We start from the raw sequence: 22,057 nt of genomic DNA, 5'->3' as shown, positions 1-22,057 counted from the left end.
CTAGACTGTTCTCAATGGTAGCAGATGACAGAACGAGGAGTAATGGTCTCAAGTTGCAGTGGGGGAGGTTTAGATTGGATATTAGGAAAAACTTTTTCACTATGAGGGTGGTGAAACACTGGAATGCGTTACATAGGGAGGTGGTAGAATCTCCTTCCTTAGAGGTTTTTAAGGTCAGGCTTGACAAAGCCCTGGCTGGGATGATTTAACTGGGAATTGGTCCTGCTTCGAGCAGGGGGTTGGACTAGATGACCTTCTGGGGTCCCTTCCAACCCTGATATTCTATGATTCTATGATTCTATAAAAGTCAGGGTGGAGTCACGTTAACTAGCATCAGCAAAAATTTCTCTTAGACTAGCATTACACTCCTGCTGCATGTCAGCAGAGAGAGCTTCTACATTGCTTTTCCGGCACACCAAAAATTCTCCTAAAATCCCTCCTTAAAAGTTTGGTGACTTGTGCCATGTTCCCTGTGAGAAGTGAGTTAAAAAAATTTGGAAGCAGGAAGAAATTCTCAAATACAATGTAAGCATCAAGCAGTGCACATGCCTTATCGAGTAACCACATGACTTATTTGTATTACTTTTATCTTCTTTCATACTTTCCCCTGCCCCCATGTACAATCTTCAGGGCAGGAACTATATCTTTACTTGTTTCTGTAAAGGGTTGAGCAAATTTTTGGCATTCCAAAATAATAATACTTCTTGTTATTTATTATGGATTTCTTGGTGACCGAGTGGCAAATTGAAAGGGAAAATATAGTCTATAATTTAATATGTTGCCAGTAAGCCCTAGTCACACTGAGAGTGCAGATCTATGTATATATATCAATAATTTTATTAAACTGAATAAACAACACCTTTTTGTTAACAAGAATATGACTATGTAGTTTCCATATAATGCCACATACACCTCTAACACATTGTACATGCAATAATTAATAACTCTAGTACACACTATCCCCCAGATTTTAGATACAACATTGGCTTGCATGTTAATTCAACTTTTAGTTTAGATGTAATAGTGAGGTGTTTGCAAAAGCAGCTGAAACAAATGTAGTAATTCCAGGATCTTTTATCCCGGTTGAGAGGCAAATTGAAATCATCTGCACTATACCATTAAAGGAAAATTCCATTGTAACATGAAAGTTATTTAACCTGAATGAATAGTTTAATTCAGCTACTAATATTGTAAAAACCCTTGAAGCATATAACAGAGAAATAAACCAATTATGACAAGTTTTGTAGTAATAGAAAGTACAGTATAATAAAAATAATCATTAAGGAGGAAACAGGGAACAGTTATCCCAAAAACTTGTTGTTGAGAAGCCGGACTGAAAAAACCTACAGTACTTTGCCATTAAAGAAGTATTAGAAAATGGGACGGGTCAATGTTATAAAGTAAGTTGGGGGGGGGTGTCATTTTTTTAATTCTAGGTTAACAATTGGTAAAAAAAATTAGTTAAAATAAAATAATTTTACTTAAAACTTCAAAGGCCTGATTCTCAGACCAGTGTAAATCAGGATTAATTCCACTGAAGTCCACAGAATTAAACTTATGTAAGAGCAGAATCAGGCTCTAAAACTACAGGAGAACCCCATTTATCCAAGCCTCCATTATTTGGCTTTCCATATTAAGCAAACAACCAGCACACACACAGGATCATTGCAAAGCATTAAAATGTAGCCTCCTTCTTTATTTATAGCGTACACAAACTGTTACTTCTAGGAAACAGTACAATACCAGCTTTTTAAAATGCAAAAACGATAAACTGAAGCAACTCAAAAATAGTACAGTATTGCTGTTGTTGCAACTTAAAACTATCATTTCTGCATTCTTAGAAACTGGATCTTTTTACTAGAAGTAACGGTTCATGTACGCTGTAAATAAAGAAGGGGGATATGTTTTAATGCTTTTCCAGGAGGGGTCAGCTAGTTTAAAGCAACTCTGCATTTTAAAATAATGGTTAGAAAGCTCTTTGCCCATTCTCTGGATTATCCAAATTTTTGATTATCCGGGGTGTGTGTGTGTATATGTGTGTGTGTGTGTGTACACAGGTTTCAGAGTAACAGCCGTGTTAGTCTGTATTCGCAAAAAGAAAAGGAGTACTTGTGGCACCTTAGAGACTAACCAATTTATTAGAGCATAAGCTTTCGTGAGCTACAGCTCACTTCCTCAGATGTACACACACTCTTATTCAGCTAACATATTAAAACTCATCACTGGAGTTTTCCTGTAATGATTCCAAGCAAATCCCATTGATAACTAAACAAACAGCACTTCCTCTTACTGAAATCAATACAAGTTTTGCCACTGGCTTCAAGGAGAGCAGGACCAGACGAACAAAATCCCATCCATATCTCACTCATTAAAAGACTCTTGTCAACCAGTGATAAAAATGAACCTAACTAACTGATTTGAAGTCTCATTTCATAGCAAAAGTCTAGGTAAACATTAAAGACCAAAATTAAGTTTTGGAGCATTTGTTTAATGAGCTTTAGTGGGATAATTTCCATAAGTTTTGTCAGGAGAATAATATTAATTTGTCAACAGAGCTACCTTTTAAAGTTTCCATAATGAACTTCTTGAGATAATAAATATATTTGGCATCATCTCGCTTGGTACTACCAGACACAAACCAGCTGTTCTCCACAATGAATATTTTGGGCTTGTTATATTCACGGCTTATCCAATAAAGGAGCTGCCTCAGGCTTAGTGATTCCACCTGATGGAACTTCATCTGAGAATCCAAGAGCTGGAAACTCAGTGTTGCTCCAAAAGAAAGAGCAAAAAAGTCAGCTGTTCCCTTGATGTACTTCTTCTCTGCGTCACTGAATTCAGGCAGCAGAGATGAGAGGTTATTTTTCATGCTCTGAGGGTAATCACCATCAATAAATATGGGTTTAGCAAACCAGCCCAGCACAAAGTCAAGGGATTTTTGACATTCTTGTATGTCTTGTTCAGTCATAGCTTGAGGTTTTATCCAGTGGGAGCTGAGGGCAATGGACACTTGGCCTCCTTGAGTTGGACGAAAATGATCATTGTAGAGATGCCAGACTTTGGCGTGGGCCTGTTGAGAAGAAAGACTACAATGAATGCATCAGAAATTCTGTCTTGAATAACAGAAATGCAATAGCATATTCACTCACTAATGTTCCGATTTGACTAGCATTGCCTTATCCTCACATCCTTTGGCTAAGTCTTATTCCCTTCTCAGTGATTTATGATTGCTAACTTCTATTATGCTAATCAGAGTAGATAATATTACACTGATCCAAGAAGAGCTTGTTTTAGAAAAGCAGCAAGATCTGCTTAATTTGGTGTATATTCCATGCACTGAATATAATGCTGGTTTTTCTGATCTTTTGAAAAATAGTGTTTTAATTTTACAGTGAAACCTGGCTTTGTACTTACCTACTGGTATGAGTGAAACTTAGGCTTTTGGTTTGAACACACATAAAAGAGAAAGATCATTTTCTCTGATATCATTACTTTTTAAAGTTTTGCTGGTTTTAAATTTTATTAAATTGGTAACAAATTACACCTTACAGTATTATTGGCATCATGAGATTTCAAATAGTTAAAAAGTAAGAGCACATTTTAAAAATGTATTTGAAAAAACATGTTTCAGATTGTATTTTACATTACAGGAGTCTTAGCTTGTTTATCACTGTTTTAGATTAGATGTGTAGAAATTGTCAAAAATTACATTATTACGTTTTTAGACAGTTACAAAGAAAGGCAAAACTAGAAAAAAAGCTATGGTAACTTCTTATCTGGAACTGCGGAAAAAATCTGGAGGTCATACATTTAGCGGTTAGAGCTGGGACTGGTGGTCAAGAGAATGACTTCAAAACTCTGCCATCTCTGTCCTGTATAAAATCTTTTAAAATCTTTTATTTCTTTAATTTATAAATGAATGAATAAATTAAATCTGACTTTTCTTGTTCAAAATAAACTGGAGTTTTCAAACAGATTCTGAATCATAAGGTCTGATTTAAAACTACGCATAGAATCACGAGGATTTGGAAGAAGGATAGACATGAGCAGGAAGAGAAGCCAGTGCCCCTTCACACCGATTATAAATGGGTTTAAGGCTACTAAATCCAGATTGTCAGGAATCTCATAACCCCCACATCTCAACCCCAGCCCTCAAACACACACAGAGACACACCCATTCTCTCTCTGCACCAACCTATTCAAAGCCAAGTAGGAGCCCCATTCTACAACATGCAGGAAATGCAGAGACATCCACGTATAGCCACTGTTTCCAGCCCTTCCTCAAGATTTAAATGATACAGAAGGCCTTGCATCTCCATCCTGATAAATGTATCACTGATACATTGATAATTGCTTCTCAGTTTCATTTTAATCCAGAATTATCATTCACAGCTTCCAGTTGCAATGAAATGCCAGATTTATTAAGAATTAATTGTTTACATGTCAGATTGTCATCTCTATTGCCGTAAGAGATAAATTTATAAAACATGATTAACTACTGAGGAAAAATTGAAAATTGAGAAATAGTAACTCTACTTCAAAACCTCACATACAGACATGATATCTGAATTGCAGACTCACAAGACAATTTTGCCATATTTTGTAACCCCATCCTGCTGACAAAAGGAGAAAACAAAGAAAATACCATGGTGTCCCGCTGTCTGGAGTGGCTCACTACCATGAGCCTCTCAGGGTAGACTGTCAAAAACTGGGCAGACACCCCATACTGATGGTATGTTCTATAATTAGATTTCCCCAACCCAGTAACAAATGTGAACTCCTGGATCACTATAATAGTCTTAACACGGAGTTCCACACAGTCCCTTTAGGCTCTCCAGTCTATTTTGCCACCCAGGCAAGATGGACTATGTGATAAATGGCCACTTACATCAAAAATGATAAAATATTCAGGTTACACCTGTTCCAAGTGACCAGTCACTCACCCGGGTTGATTTGCATCCTAGATCTCACACCAAAGACAATGCTAGGAGCCAAGTCTATAGTAAACTAACTAAAGGTTTATTAGCTAAGAAAAACAAATGAGAGTTACTGAGAGGTTAAAGCAGGTAAAATATATATGTACATGTGAGTCACAGTCTATAACAGTGGTTCTCAACCTGTAGCCCCCAGGCTGCTTGCAGCCCAATGAGCACACAGCTGTGGCCCATGTGACATCCTAAGGGTCACAAAGATCCTATATGTATTGTGTAGATACGACCCACATAACACAGAGGACAGCCCACAATGTAAACAGGTTGAGAACCACTGGTTTATAATTTCAAAAGGCAGCAGAGATGTAATCTGCCAGTTTCCCAAAAGTCTTTTAGGGCTACCCAGAGTAACTCCAGGGATCTCCATCTTCTTTTCTGTCATTTTTCCCTGTTAGAATCCAAACAAAATAATTTTTCATGTGTCCATATTTATAGCTTCTTTTCACAGAAACTAAGCTGACAGGACAGCCTCCAGTGTGTCCTTTCTTTCATGATGGGGAAAGAGGAATGTACTTAGAGACTTTGATCTCACACACAATGACCATATGCTTTCCATGCACAGGAATTTGTACCTTCCTGTTAAAGTTCTTCATTTGCATTACACAAGGGTTTTTTCTCATTTGATGGGTTACTTAGTTACAGGGGTATATACAATGCAAATGTTTGCTATTACATTGTAACAGGGTACAGATAAGAGAAAACAATGCTTGCAACATTCCCCCAGTTTTTCATGAAGTTTAAACACAAAACACATTCTTATACATTTTAACATCTACTTTGAATTATACTAACACACAAGCAAACTGGCTTGTATTACCTCCTCCATAAATCCCCCTACGTTTCCTCATAATAGTGGTATCTATTCTCCCCATGTGACTCATGACCCCCATCCCACATCCCTGACCAGACACCTGGAGACACTCACCATGCATGCTCCCAAAGATACATGACTTCTCTATGTCAACGGAGACCCATTTCACAATCCATGTTCAAAATACCTGTATCCCCGTACGTGCTGTCCTTCTGTGTAACACTGTCCCCTCCAAGGTTGTACAGGGAGTGACCCAATATGTCCTGATCCTTTCCCTCTAGGGGAGCAAAACAAATGCCTCCTTCAGATAAGCACCAATTCCAGAGGTGCTCCAAGGCTCAAGCTCCCAACAGAAAAAAATAGGGGGTGCTCTGAACCCACAGAGCCAGATTAATCTTTTGTGGGCCCCAGCCTCACCCCCCCCACTCCACTTGTGTTCTGCTCCAAGGCCCCACACCCACTCGGCTTCTTCTCCCCGAGGCCCAGTCCCCACTCAGCCTCTTCTCCTCCAGGCCCTGCCCACACTGCACCCCAAGGCTCAGGCCCCAACCCTGCTCAGACCCTTCCCCAAAGGCCCTGCCCACCACTTGCATGGGGGAGGGAGGGGCAGAGAGGAGGTACTGGCAAAACCAAAAGTCAGCACCTGTGGTCCTGCATCTTCATATCCACCTATCTCAAAACAAAGCCAAAGAGGTAGGGACTTCTTCCAGCTCAATCCTTTCTTCATAGTAAAGAGGGGAAACAGGCGCTGGACAGTTCACCACTGGTGAAAAAGAAAGTACAACAATGGCCAGCCACTAACATTTTGAAAAAGTTGCATTTATACAACAAATGCCTGCCTTCCACAGTTTGCCTGGGTAAAAGGAATGAGACTGTTTTTGTGGCCAAAAATCCTGACACAGAAAATAACATGCCATACATTCATTCTAATGATTATGGACGGAGTGCCAATCAACATTACTGGAGTATTTGGGAATAGTTTGGTGTATGGAACTTTGGAATTTCTGTAATTAAAGGCTTCTGGAGATAAAGCTGCAGGAGGCCAGCCACAGAGCAGAGACAGCTGGTAGTAAATGTCTATTTGTTCCTTTGTCCTTATTTGACCTCTGAACTCCTGATAGTGTAGCAATGGCAAGCAAAAACTAACCTATGGTTCATGCAATTCAGTTCACGGTTGAATGCAATTAAGACCACCAAAAGCCACTATTTACTTGTATTAACTGATACTTCTACTGAGCCTGGTTTGCCTAGGCATTTTCGAGCTGGTTGCGCAGCTTGGCATGAGCTTGGGTTGATCTGGAATGGGCAGTGATCACACCTTTTATATTTTGGCTTGGAAGGAGGTGCCTCACTAAAATGGACTTGTTACAAACTGGCCCCCTGACCCCCTGTACAGTCACCAGTCTGTTGCAAGTGGACCCAATCGCTGGGTTCCATATGCTTTCAAGCCACCTGAGTCTGGATGTAGTCTAGTCACCATTTCTTGCTCTTGGACTCTAAGGCTCACTCCCAGGTCCAAGCCTCTAGTCTGATACCTTTTTTGAGGGATGTGAAACATTCCATCCAGCCGCCCTAGACCCTGAAACCTCTGAGCCCTCCAGTTACTTTCAAACACTCCCTCAGCACCCCATCTACACTGAGGGCACTCTGAGCTTAGTAGTTTACCTCCTTCAGGGACAACATGGCAGGGCAGCAAGGAATATGGGGTTAGCAGGGGAATTTCTTAACTACAGTCACTTTACTCTTAAAGTAGTTGAGAGTTACAGCTCTTTGAAAATAACAAAAGCCCTGAGACACACCCTCCCTTAATCTGAGCTCACCCCTTCTTGTGCACCTGTGGTTCATCAGTGTTTCAGGCATGGCAGAGCCCCTCCTGTCCTCTCTCTCCATCTCCTGCCAGTCCTTACATAGAATCAGAAACGTAGGGCTGGAAGGAATCTCAAGAAGTCATCAAGTCCAGCCCCCCTGCACTGTGGCAGTATCAAGCTTAACTACCTTTATAGTAGTAAGGAAGTTTTTCCTAATATTTAATCTAAATCTAAATCTCCCTTGCTGCAGATTCATCCCATTACTTCCTATCCTACCTTCAGTGGACATAGACAACAATTGATCACAGTCTTCTTTATAACAGCCCTTAACATATTTGAAGACTTATCAGGTCCTCCCGCTCAAGTCTTCTTTTCTCAAGACTAAACATGCCCAATTTTATTAACCTTTCCTCGTGGGTCTGGTTTTCTAAAAAATTTTCATTTTTGTTGCTTTCTGATGGACTCTGTCCAATCTTATCCACATTTGTGGTGCTGAGAACTGAACACAGTACTCCAGCTGAGGCCTCACCAATGCCAAGTACAGCAGGATAATTACCTCCCTTATCTTACATACAACACCCCTGATAATATATTCTAGAATGATATTAGCCCTTTTTGTAACTGCATCACACTGTTCTCTCATTCAGTTTGTGACCCACTGTAACCCCTATATCTTTTTCAGCAGTACTACCACCTAGCTAGTTATTTCCCATTTTGTATTTGTGCATTGATTTTTCTATAGCAGTTTTAGCTTGAGGAGACACCCGGTAAGGTTGGGCTTTAATTGGGTGAGCATTCCCTGTGTCAATGGAGTGGTATGCCGTTCAGTCAGTCCTGGGGTGGCTGAGAACATTGGTGCGTAGCTAGTGCATTGCTCCTGGATCTGCTGTCGCTGCATACGCCCAAGGGTCATGGAGAGGTTCACCTCTTCCACACCACCAGCAGTTTTTCCTTTGTAGTAGACACTTTTAGGCTACTTAGCGTTATCTCCTCCCTGGGCTGTAAACTGATAAACCTTTAAATTTTTGGAATAAAAGGGCTTTAGAGAATTAATATGGTACACCTTAGGCTTTTGGTTTGAGGTGGGGAATACTATGAGATAATTAACAGCTTCCAGGAGCTTTTGGACCATGAATCACCCTTTTCACGACGCTTTCATTTTATGGGCCTGGAGCGCCTTTAAGACCATGACCCGGTTTCCTACTTTGAAGGAACGCTCTCTGGCATGTTTATCATACCAGGCTTTTTGCTTTTTTAGAGCATTTTTTAGGCTTTCTTTAGCAAGGGCTAAAGAGGTTCGGAGGGTGTTTTGTAGGTTGGTTACAAAGTTCAGAATGTTAGTTCCTGGAGAAGGTGTAAACCCCTCCCATTGCTGCTTCACCAACTGTAATGGCCCCTTAACCTTGGGGCCATATACAAGTTTAAATGGTGAAAACCTTAAAATGGGATGTGGTACAGCTTTGTAGGCAAAGAGCAACTGCTGCAACACTAGATCCCAATCATTGGAGTGCTCATTTACGAATTTACATATCATGGCCCCCAAAGTTTTATTAAACTTTTTTTACCAGGCCATTTGTTTGATGGTGGTAAGGGGTGGCAACCAAGTGATTTACCCCATGAGCTTCCCAAAGGCTTTTCATGGTTCCCACCAGGAAATTAGTTCCTGCATTTGTAAGGATGTCGGAGGGCCAACCTACCCTGGCAAAAATGTTTGTTAGTGCCTGGCACACACTTTTAGCCCTGGTGTTGCTTAGAGCTACTGCTTTTGGCCATCAAGTGGCAAAATTCATGAAAGTCAGTATGTACTGCTTTTCTCTGGGTGTCTTTTTCTGAAAAGGACCCAGAATATCCACAGCTACTTGCTGAAATGGAAGCTTAATGATGGGGAGTGGCTGGAGAGGGGTTTTGACCTGGTCTTGGGTTTTTTTACTCTTTGGCACAACTTAAAAGACCAGACATAGGTAGAAACATCCTTGCCCATTCCCTCCCAGTGGAATGACTTTTCCAAATGGTTTTTGGCTTTGTTCACCCCAGCATGGCCACTAGGATGATTGTGGGCTAAGCTCAAGAGCTTTACCCAGTACTTAGTTGGAACTACCAGCTGTCTCTGAGAATGCCAGTCTTCCTGGTGTCCCCCAGAAAGAGTTTTTTGTATAAAAGTTCCCTGCCCGGGCTGCAGGGACATGGCGCCGGCCACTTCTGAGAGCGGCGCGGGGCCTGCAGCAACATGGGGGACAATCCCGCAGGCTGGATCCAAAGCCCTGAGAGACTGGATCTGGCCTGCGGGCCATAGTTTGCCCACCCCTGGTATAAAACATACTTCAGAATTTGATACAGCCATATCACACTCTATCAGAGAGTTCAGCAGAGTTATGAGATAAAATTAATTTAAGAATATATACCAGCCTGCCTACTCCCCAAGATTCCTGCCCCAAATAACCGAGACTTCCTAAGGTTTGGCATTGGCAATACACATCATTCTGTGCAATTTTGGTGTCAATCTCTAGGATTATCCTAACAATATCTATGTTATCCTTACATGGCAGATCCAGAATAAGAGTTTAGGGCCTCCTGACTCCCAGGACCATGCTTATTCCTCTAGACCAGTTGTTTCTCAACCTGGGGATAGCGATCCCCAGCGGACACGTGGGGCAGGTTCAGGGGAGTCACAAACAGGGCTGGCGTTATGGGTTAGGAAGCGGGGCAATTCCCTGGAGCCCCATGCCACAGGGGTCCCGTGAAGCTAATTTACATGTTTCAGCTCAGTGCCAGAGAGGGCTGAAGCGCAGAATCCCAAACTTAAGGTGAGGTAGGGTTGAAATTTTTTCTATTGTGGTGGGGGGGAGGTTCCACGATTTTTTTTAAAGTCCAAAGGGGGACACCAGCACAAAAAACTGGAGAAACACCTGCTCTAAGACCATGTTGTATCAATTTTAATGGTGTTTTCTGAACAAGGAACAGTGTGCTCTTCATTTCACAAATAAACTGTGCTTGCCATGCCCAAGTGACATATCTGTATTTACTCTCTATTTGCATGTTAATGAAACTCTGCATAGTAAAGTGTTACCAAAATTCATTTAGCAATACAAAGAAAAAAGATAACTGGAAAAGACATGCAAAGGATTTTGATTACTGTAAGTACATAAGGTGGGTGAAATTCTGTAGCCTGCGTTGTGCAGGAGATCAGACTAGAGGATCATAATGGTCCCTTCTGACCTAAATATCTATGAATCTTTGAATCTATATCTAAAAAAAAATTCATTATCCAATCCTAGATCAGAAGCCCCTTTGAAACGCATATACTTATCAGTATGGCTTGGGAAGGAAGAAGAAAAATGTAATCTGTGTTTTTCCTTACCATCAAAAGGAAGGATGTGCCATCTTTAGACCCAGAGTGAAGTAGGTTTTATCTATACAATCTCTGAGCTGACATAACATTCCCTCTCAGGAGAAGATGACAGCCCTAGCACAGTATAAGGGACAGATATGGCTATTAAAAAGCTACACTATTTCTTCATATTTGGAAACTGCCAACATAAAATATTCTATATGTAAATTTTAGTACCAATTTGTGAGCCCTTGTTATGGACAACATGTCAGGCATTTAAGATTTTTATTTTTCTTCTCTCTCCTATTACTTCCCATAAATATCTCTAGGTCTACTTCTTTATTAGAACAAGGTGAAGTACTTTGCACCAAACAATTACCAAACAAAATGTAGTCCCTTCTTCTAATTGCAAATATCGGAGACCAGAATTAGTTTTTTACAAGTATGTTTGGTATTTGATGAGTGTTTTATGTGAACCTATTTCAGCCTCTGACAGGGTTCTTGCAACACGTTTTTTAGTGGCCTCAGAGTGCAGCCACCAACTCTTGCTCTGACATTGACACTTTTTCCTAAAATACTTGATTAACTTTAGGAAAAACAAATAAATAGCACATAGACACATCCAAATCATTGTAATTTATTTATGTAGATTTTTTTTTGCAGACTCAATAAAAATATTACCGTGAAAAGTGGTATTTGTATGTTTGTTAATATCACTTTTCTCAGCAAGTCCCAGGACAAATTAAGCCCTTGATGGGGTCGGGGAATGGAGGCAAAGGCAATTGGGGTCCGGGGCACTGGAGGGGTGGGGATCAGCACCCAGCGTTGGTGCCTGTTGCTGTGCAGCTTGGACTACAAATCAGCACCCGGGGTCAGTGGCCAGGACTGGGGGTTGGAGCCCGCAGCAGGGGGTTGGTGCCCAGGGCCAGTGACTGCCGCTGGAGTCGGGGATCAGTGCCTGGGGCCAGCAGCTGCTGCCGGGGTCGGGCTAGAGATGGGGATTGGAGCCTGCTGCCAGGTGGCCAGGGGTTGGAGCCTATACTGAAACCCCATGGCCAAAAGCTGGGGCTGCCTGAAGCCTGCCTCCCAACCACCCCACGGCTGAAGCATGGAAGTGTTGGCTCTTCCCACTACACAGATCAGGGTTCTAGTCCCTGAAGAAGCTCACACCTGCTTTTATAAACCCCCAATGACAGAGATTCCACAACTTCCCTTGGTAACTTATTTCAACACTTCGCTATCCTTAGAGTTAGAAAGTTTTTCCTAATATTTAACCTAAATATCCCTAGCTGCAGACTAAGCCCATTACTCTTTGCCCTACCTTCATTAGACATAGAGAAGTGATCACCATCTTCTTTATAACATCCCTTTGCGTATCTGAAGACTTATCAGGTACCCTCTCAATCTTCTTTTCTCATGACTAAACATGCCCAGTTTCTTTTGTTTTTTTTAACATGCCCTCATAGATCTTGTTCTCTAAACCTCGTATCATTTTTTTGCTCTCCACTCGTCTCCAATTTGTCCATATTTTTCTTGAAGAGCGGTGCTCAAAACCAGACACAGTCACAGTACTCCAGCTGAGGCCTCACCAGTGCCAAACAGAGTGAAACAATTATCATTCATGTCTTAGATACGCCACTCCTATAAATACAACTCAGAATGGTATTTGCCTTTTTTGAAACTGAATCACATTGTTGGCTCATATGCAACATGTGATCTACAATGACCCCCAGAACCTTTTCTGTAATATTACTGCCTAGCAAGTTATTCCCCATTTTATAGTTGTCCATTTGATTTTTACTTCCTAAGCATAGTACTTTACACTGTCTTTACTGACTATGGTTAAACAGCAAAAAATAAAGATCATATAGTCCCTACTTTGTAAATGTTAATGTTTGTATTGTATATATGTGTCATGACAACATGGATTCTTCTGTTTGTATACAAAGGACTTGTTGAAATGTTCTGATTATTAAACTACCAGGTCCTTTTTAATGTAGTTGATACGAGGAAGCCAAGTTTTCAAAGAGCTGGTGTAGGAGTCGCTCCTAGAGTTATTATTTTTCCTGCACTGCAAGTACTTTCCAATTTTTTTTATTTATTAATCCAGCAGAAGTGTATTAGTGTTGCACCACTATACTGCAACAACAGCTTGAGCAGCCAAGAAAAGAAACTGTAGTAAAGTTTGACCTTAATTTGGAACAGTTTTCATCCAAATCGAGAAGTGCATACAGTGGGGCAGGACAAATGATTCGTTGGCCATATGATGGCAATAATTTTTTTTTCGAGATTTGATTCCAAAGCATACAGATTTGAAGACACTCCCGTCCTATACAAATAAAACCAAAAGCTAGTTAGCCATTTCTCTATCACCAAGCCTTGCTTAGGTTGCCAGTTTATTTATCCTAAATAGTGTTTCAAAGGTTCTGAATGGAAACTGATATTGTTTTAGGAGATGGGAACTCTTCTTAGAAATATTGTTAATTGGCTGAGGTTCAGACGTGCTGAGTCTATCCACCTATGCCACTGAACTCAATGAGAGGTAGAGGTGCTCAGCGCTTTTGAAAAATCAGACATGTGGCTTATAACTAAGGCTACGTTTTAGTCACAGGGATTTTAAATAAAAGTCATGGACAGGTCATGGGCCGTAAAGAAAAATTCATGACCCATGAGCTGTCCATGACTTTTACTAAAAATACCAGTGAATAAAACTTGGGGGGGGGGCTGCCCAGGGGCCCCACAGGTGCTGGGGGAGGGTGGCCCAGCTGCTTGGGGGGTGGGGGAGGGTGGTGGTGAATGGCAAGGACCCCCACTGGTGCTGGGGTGGGGGTTGGCAGGGCCAGCAAGCTCCCTATCTCCCCAACAGCAACAGAGCTTGGGTGTGGGAGGGGGCAGAGGGCGGCGCTTACCTGGGGGGGCTCCCTGGAAGCAGCGACATCCCTCTCGCTTAGCTGCCAGCCAATGGGAGCTGCGAAGCCAGCACTCTGGGCTGAGGCAGCGCGCAGAGCTGCCTGGCCATGCCTCTCCCTAGCAGCTGAGCAAGGGGGATGTTGTCACTTCTGGGGAGCCCCCCTGGGTAAGCACCACCCAGAGCCTACCTCACCCCATGCAGGACCCCAACCCCCGTCCCCTCCCACACCCAAACTCTGCTGCTGGGGAGCGCGGTGGCCCAAGACTGCCCCAGGAGTGGACAGTGTGACTGGCACAGAGGCTGCCTGAGCTGCCCCTCAGCCAGGCACACGGGCCGCTGCAGAAGTCACAGAAAGTCACAGAATCCATGACTTCCCTGACCTGTGACCAAGTCCTGCCTTATTTATAATACAGCAGGCCAACATGTTTCAGGTTTCCTTCTTTACTAGTCCTCCATATATGTAATCTCTTTTGGAGTTGAGTAGGCATTTATGAGAAGAGAGTGTACCTCTGCCACGAAGCCTTTACCACCAAAGAAGTTACAAAATATTATTTCAATTTTGGCTAACACTCAGAGGAATAAGTCTTTTTTTATGAAGCACGTATTGTCTGAACTCAAGGAATTGGCCGGGGGGAAAGCCTATGTTATCTGTTTAATTTACTTGAGTGGCACAATTTGTCTTTTGTGCACTTGTACAAAGTACAGTACTACGTTTTGAATTAATCAGAAAAACAGTGTGCTCCATTTGTACCTAGTAATGTGAATGGCTTTCTGTGTAAGAGTGCATATGTGCGTATACATATATCTAGTCAAAATTGGACTGTGCAGCTAAAAACTAAATATTAAACTAAGTCTGAGAGATCCCAATCCTGTCCCCATTTTCTTTCTCCTGCTGAAGCCACACAGGGCTAGCTTTAGGGCACACTCTGTTCCAGATAAGTGTTGTGATTGTTTTTTGGAGATCTTCTAAAACAGAATGAGGAAACATAAGGGGGAATGAAGATCTGAAACAAGTAGATTTTTCACAGTTTTATAGTTTATAAGGTCCTTGGCCAGCGAGTGGGGGCCATGTTGTACTCTCAGTTACACCAATGGAAATTTGACGTGAAGGAAGGCAGTAGTTTGTTGTGTATTCATGCAGCCTGAAAAACATCATGGATGCATACTGCTATGGTGCAACATGCAAATATTAAATCACACAGTACAATTATAATTTGAATAATGATAATAGAAGTTATTCAAGGATGAAGCATGGCCTAGTGAATAAAGCCCTGCACTGAAACTCCTAGCTCTGCAACAGATTTCCTGTGTGACTTTGGTTGAGTCATTTAACTTTCCTGTGTCTCTGCTCCCCATTGCATAATAGGGATAATAATGCTTCTCTACCTATATGATGCCATGAAGATAAATTCATTGAAAATATAGCACTATAGTGATGGCAGCCATATTGATACCTAGCTGGATAGGGATCTATGAATTAGCGGATGTATTAAAGGGGTAGGGTTTAAAGTGAACAATGAGATGTCTCTAATTTATGCTCAAATAAATGTGTTAGTCTCTAAGGTGCCACAAGTACTCCTTTTCTTTTTGCGGATACAGACTAACATGGCTGCTACTCTGAAACCTCTAATTTCTCAGTAATTGATTGAACTACATATCCAATAGTAACAGAAATTTTCAATGAGATTTCCTTATAAAGCAACAGCAATGTGACAGCAAGACAGTATCTGTTTTTTCCATAATTTATCTCAAAACCTAGATGTAAGCACATTTTTGGTACCTCCATGAAACTCCTTCCACAGCTGAAAGACTACTCAAGGACATCTCTGGTCTAAATACTAGAGAACAAATATCAGGGGGTAGCCGTGTTAGTCTGTATCCGCAAAAACAACAAGGAGTCTGGTGGCACCTTAAAGACTAACAGATTTATTTGGGCATAAGCTTTCGTGGGTAAAACACCACTTCTTCAGATGCATGGAGTGAAAATTACAAATGCAGGCATTATATAATGATACATGAAGGGAAGGGAGTTACCTCACAAGTGGAGAACCAGTGTTGACAGGGCCTGACATCTGAATAAATTCCTCAAGGATTCCCTAGTTGAAACAAAACTTTAGTTGCAGCAGTGATGCTGCAGCAAGCTGTTCAGCTGGTAACTCAATAACTACCTACGTGTCCATATGCCAATAAAAACCAATAGGAAGATCCGTATGGGTCAGGGCCCTGAGGGCTTAAGCAGGCAGACATGGTGCTGATCACCCCACAACAAAGCATAAAATTCACACCCCTGAGAGACATAGTTAAGGCAACCTAAGCCCTGGTACAGACACTGCTACATCAACAGAAACATTCTTCAGTTGACCTAGCTACCACCTCTCAAGGGGGTGGATTTAATACTACAGTGATGGAAAACCCATCCCGTCACTGCAGCAAGAGTCTACGCTACAGCACTAGAGCAGTCTAGCTGCAGCACTGCAGCCGTGCTGCTATAGCGTTTGCAGTGTAGACATACCCAGAGGTTTGAGCTAACAGGGAGATTAGCACTTCCACACCCATCACTCTAGAGAACCATCTGGCACCAGTTATACACTTTTCCAACAGTACACGGTCAGCCTTCTATAGACACTGTTTTGCACAGGAATCTAACTTTTATAGAAGCTAAATGCATAGGGAACAAGAAAACTAGAACTCATTTATTTCCATATTTTCTTACAGTCTTACTGGCAAGAAGGGATCCCTGGAGAAGAGGCACTTTGAAAGAGAGGACAGGCAACCTCGATTTGTAGCACAAAAATGTCTTTAAAATTCTGTTTCAATAGTATCTCACACCAGCAAGGTTCAAATGCATCTCTCTCACACACCCAAGTGGGGATAAATATTGGAGAAATAGTTGTGATTTTATGTGTATATTGTGGAAGTCTAATTTTAAAGACAGTATTGGGATGTGATTTGTAACCAAATATTACAAATATATTGGACATTTATTACCAAATGATCCACTGGTAAGCCTTTGGGGGTTTCCTACAGAAATTAATCTCTCATCCGTTAGTAGCCTCGTAGATTATTGGAAGAGAAAAAATAAACCCCCAAATTAGGGAGGAGTCACAAAATATATGGGATGTTATGGAAAAATAAATGTATCAAGTGCATTTACATAGCAAAATAAAGGATATCCTTAGCTATTTGGTTAACATTTATTAAATATTTAGGATATAATTACCAACAAAAAATAAATTTAACACATTTCTTTAAAATAATGAATATAATAGGCTAGAACTTTGGTCTGCTAATATGAGTGAAGACAACTATCTATCTATTTATATGTCAATTTAAACAAACAAACGTGTCATAGGCTGTATAGAGAGGATTGTCTTGTAACTTATAGAACCCAGTCAAACAGAAAAAATTCACAACTGTGTTGTTGCATAATAGTTCTCTAATCAAAACAGTGATAGGTTCATTTTCAATCAGTTAATATTTGTATTTCTTCTATTTGTATGGTAAATTTCTCATACTTCCTAAATAAACAGCTTTTAAATAAAAACAATGCATATGGAAAAATAATTGCTACAGACCCTGAGTGAGAAAGGGACGGTGTCTCCAACTCTCACCCACAGTCAAGGAACTGGAGTACTTGTGGCACCTTAGAGACTAACCAATTTATTTGAGCATAAGCTTTCCTGAGCTACAGCTCACTTCATCGGATGCATACTGTGGAAAGTACAGAAGATCTTTTTATACACACAGACCATGAAAAAATGGGTGTTTACCACTACAAAAGGTTTTCTCTCCCCCCACAAACCCACTCTCCTGCTGGTAATAGTTTATCTAAAGTGATCACTCTCCTTACAATGTGTATGATAATCAAGGTGGGCCATTTCCAGCACAAATCCAGGGTTTAACAAGAACGTCGGGGGGGGGGGGGTAGGAAAAAACAAGGGGAAATAGGTTACCTTGCAAAATGACTTAGCCACTCCCAGTCTCTATTCAAGCCTAAGTTAATTGTATCCAATTTGCAAATGAATTCCAATTCAACAGTCTCTCGCTGGAGTCTGGTTTTGAAGTTTTTCTGTTGTAATATTGCAACTTTCATGTCTGTAATCGCGTGACCAGAGAGATTGAAGTGTTCTCCGACTGGTTTATGAACGTTATAATTCTTGACATCTGATTTGTGTCCATTTATTCTTTTACATAGAGACTATCCAGTTTGACCAACTTACATGGCAGAGGGGCATTGCTGGCACATGATGGCATATATCACATTGGTGGATGTAGTGATAAACACCCATTTTTTCATGGTTTGTGTGTATAAAAAGATCTTCTGTACTTTCCACAGTATGCATCCGATGAAGTGAGCTGTAGCTCATGAAAGCTTATGCTCAAATAAATTGGTTAGTCTCTAAGGTGCCACAAGTACTCCTTTTCTTTTTGCGAATACAGACTAACACGGCTGTTACTCTGAAACCAGTCAAGGAACTGTGTCTTAGAATTTGTTAGCAATTAAAAATTGTGTTTGAATCAAAGTCAAACTTACTGGTTAGGGAGAGCATGATGCTTTAAACCCTGAAAGACCTTCTGCAGTGTGGGCCCGTCATCCCACTAGCAGGCCAGGAAAATAATCTAAAAGGACAAAGCACACTAACTGCATGCTAGCCTATGGCACATTACCACTCTTGCTGAAGCTAAAGTGTAATTGTACCTGGGAAAGAGAATCTCTTAGTTACTTTAATCCAGATTTTAAGGGGATCCCAACAGAAAGAATTAATCTGATAGTGTCCATATAAGAACAGCAAGAAGAATCACATCAATGACCCGATCCACAGGCTGCTGGAGCTGGTTTGGCCTCTGCAGTGAGTAGTTATCTACACACGAACTTGAACCAGTTTAGCAAGTGCAAGCAAGTGCAAACTCTCTTGTGCACACTCTTGTTTTGGTTTACCTTGAAACTGATCCGTGTCAACTTTAACTAAACTGAAATAAGATTGGAATGGAAATAAGAAAAGTGGGAGGAAAGGACAAAACTGACACATGCCAGCCTGACTGAAGGCCATGATTTAGCCCTACTAGTTATGCATTTCCTTAAATTCAAGCAAGAGGATGTTTAATCAAAAGCTAAATTTTCAGTGTTACAACAAAGGATGTCACATACCTTATGTCAACTTTAGTTCAAAGGCAACAGCACTCTGAGCAGGGTTAAAGGCTTAAGGCTTTACCAAAGGCTATTACCTTTCAGAAGCATTTTACATACTATCTTAATACAAAGGGAGTGATCTGGCTGTTAGAAGACTAAGGTAATTTTATTACATTGTGCAAACACATATCATGAAATATTCCGTATTTAAAATGTAATACCAGCTTGCAGAATCTTGTTACAGACCACATGCCAGGCACTTGAGATTTAAAACCTTTTTAATTTTCTGTTTTCTCCTTTATAACTTCCAAAATACATCTATTGCAATATCTAAGATGAATTAGATTTGAATATTCTATCTAGGAAAGGAACTGATGTGCTGAAGAAAAAAAATATTTATCTTCTAACAAAGAGAAATTGTGACAATTTGCATACTGCTTATGCTACAGAGAGGAGTGTAGTAGTCATTGATCCAAACAAAGGCCTCAGCAGGACCTGGGAGTTACTGATGATGGCACAAAAAGGACAAGAGGTTCCAGGCAGTGGTGAGCTGGAGCCGGTTCTCACCGGTTTGCTAGAATCGCTTGTTAAATTTAGAAGCCCTTTTAGAACCGGTTGTTCCACGAGGGACAACCGGTTCTAAAAGGGCTTCTAAATTTAACCGGCCAAAAGTGGCGCCTTAGGTGCCGACACCATGGGTGCTCAAGCCCTGGAGTACCGAAGGGGAAAATTTGGTGGGTGCAGAGCACCCACCGGCAGCTCCCTGGCCCACCCCAGCCCCAGCTCATCTCCACTCCACCTCCTCCCCTGAACGTGCCACCCTGCCCTGCTTCTCACGAATCAGCTGTTCGCGCAGGAAGCCAGGGCGGGCTGAGAAGCAGGCTGCAGCTTCCTGCTCAGGCCCAGGGAGGCGGAGGTGAGCTGGGGGGGGCGCGTGGAGGGCTGCCCGCGCCGCAGCAGGTGACCCGGGGGGCGGAGGGGGCGCGCAGGGGAACTGCTCCCCACCCCAGCTCACCTCCGCCACCCTCGGCCTGAGCGCGAAGCTGCCACCTGCTTCTCAGCCCTGCCCGGCTTCCTGCCGAACAGCTGATTTGCGGGAAGCCGGGGGAGGGGGTGGAGAAGCAGAGCGGGGGGGTGCATTCATCGGAGGAGGTGGAGGCAGAGTGGAGGTGATCTGGGGCCGGGCACAGGGTGGGGAGCTGCTGGTGGGTGCTCTGGACCCACCAAATTTTCCCTGTGGGTGCTCCAGCCTTGGATCACCCAGGGAGTTGGCGCCTAAGGCGCCACTTTTGATGTGATCAGTGGGGGGAGTGGCTGCTCCCCCCTAGCTACGCTCCCCCGCCCCAGGAGCCAGAGGGACCTGCCGAATGCTTCCTGGGAGCTGCCCCAGGTAAGCACCGCTGGAACTCCCCACCTCGCCCCCCGGCAGGTCCCTCTGGCTCTTAGGGGTGGGCACCCACTAGGGGTGCCCACGAGACCCTCCTACCCAATTCTGGGGGCAGTCAGGGGACAGGGGAGGGGGGTTAGATGGGGCAGGAGTCCCAGAGGGTGGGGGTGGGCAACAACCCCCTTGTGGGGTGAGGAGGGAACCCATTGTTAAGATTTTGGCAGCTCATCACTGGTTCCAGGCAATATTACTATTATAAAGTGTGCTCTCTTTTAACTGTGGGGTGAGAACAAAAGTAATCAACTGTCAATTTTTTGACTGCATTTGTTAATTTTCTTTTATGTTTAGTAAATACTTAGCACATTTTGGGCACATCTGGAAGCTGCGCCAAGTGCTTGGCACATGTGGTGGAGGGGAATCAGTAGGACAGTAGGCTACTGGAGTCCAATTATTGAACAGCGCTCTATAACTCCTCACCCATCACACTGTCACCTCTGACATCACAGGAGGAGGGAAGGATGGAAGGATCCACCCTACCTACTCACACCCTTATGCAGAGCACCCCGTAGAGCTGAGCTACACACAGCAGAAAGTTTATGCACCCCAAGGAGGTCTTCTGGAATCCTGTCCCCCTTGCAGATTGGGGCTTCACCAGCCACACGGCCCGCAGAGGACATGATTTTATTTGGGATAGTTGTGCCTACATAGCATGGGCAGAGTCTGGAGGGAGGAGCATTGCATCCCCAAACTGCAAGCCTCAGGCAGGCAGGCAGCCTGAGTGTGCAATGTAATGAGTTCTGCAGAGGAGACAAGAGACTTCTCCCAGCTTGTACCCCCTGAGGCAGGGAGTCAGAATTTTGTTTTGACAGGTTTCAGAGTAACAGCCCGGTTAGTCTGTATTCGCAAAAAGAAAAGGAGTACTTGTGGCACCTTAGAGACTAACCAATTTATTTGAGCATGAGCTTTCGTGAGCTACAGCTCACTTCATCGGATGCATATCGTGGAAACTGCAGCAGACTTTATATACACACAGAGAATATGAAACAATACCTCCTCCCACCCCACTGTCCTGCTGGTAATAGCTTATCTAAAGTGATCATCAAGTTGGGCCATTTCCAGCACAAATCCAGGTTTTCTCACCCTCCACCCCCCCCACACACAAACTCACTCTCCTGCTGGTAATAGCCCATCGTTGTCACTTTGGATGGGCTATTACCAGCAGGACAGTGAGTTTGGGGGGGGGGGTGGAGGGTGAGAAAACCTGGATTTGTGCTGGAAATGGCCCAACTTGATGATCACTTTAGATAAGCTATTACCAGCAGGACAGTGGGGTGGGAGGAGGTATTGTTTCATATTCTCTGTGTGTATATAAAGTCTGCTGCAGTTTCCACGATATGCATCCGATGAAGTGAGCTGTAGCTCACGAAAGCTCATGCTCAAATAAATTGGTTAGTCTCTAATTTTGTTTTGAGTGATTAACAAGTGATTAAGATAAGAAAGGGCTATGAGAATATTTCCTTAAGTTAAATGATCTGTTCCAAGCTTGGTGAACTGCAAAAAGTAAATACCCTAAATGACAGAAAGTAACTGTAGATTTTTCTACAATTGTTAGATTCAAGAGGTAGTAACAAAGTTACTAATATCTTTTTTGAGAAGATAACTGATTTTTTAGACAAAGGAAATGCAGCAG

The 22,057-nt window shown here is 42.3% G+C and overlaps 1 protein-coding gene across 2 annotated transcripts in view; it reads right to left on the bottom strand.

Annotated features, from left to right (window-relative positions):
- The window catches only part of KL (klotho), a 79,571-nt gene that overhangs the window by 22,347 nt on the left and 35,167 nt on the right, over positions 1-22,057 (bottom strand). For both annotated transcript variants that reach the window (XM_073341681.1, XM_073341671.1), the window contains exon 2: positions 2,560-3,070. In XM_073341681.1, coding sequence (XP_073197782.1) covers positions 2,560-3,070 — 511 coding nt within the window. The remainder of the gene's footprint in view (positions 1-2,559; positions 3,071-22,057) is intronic.

The sequence above is a fragment of the Lepidochelys kempii genome, chromosome 1 (genome assembly GCF_965140265.1).
Source record: "Lepidochelys kempii isolate rLepKem1 chromosome 1, rLepKem1.hap2, whole genome shotgun sequence".
Classification (NCBI taxonomy): Eukaryota; Metazoa; Chordata; order Testudines; family Cheloniidae; genus Lepidochelys; species Lepidochelys kempii.
This window is presented reverse-complemented; position numbering and strand designations above follow the sequence as displayed.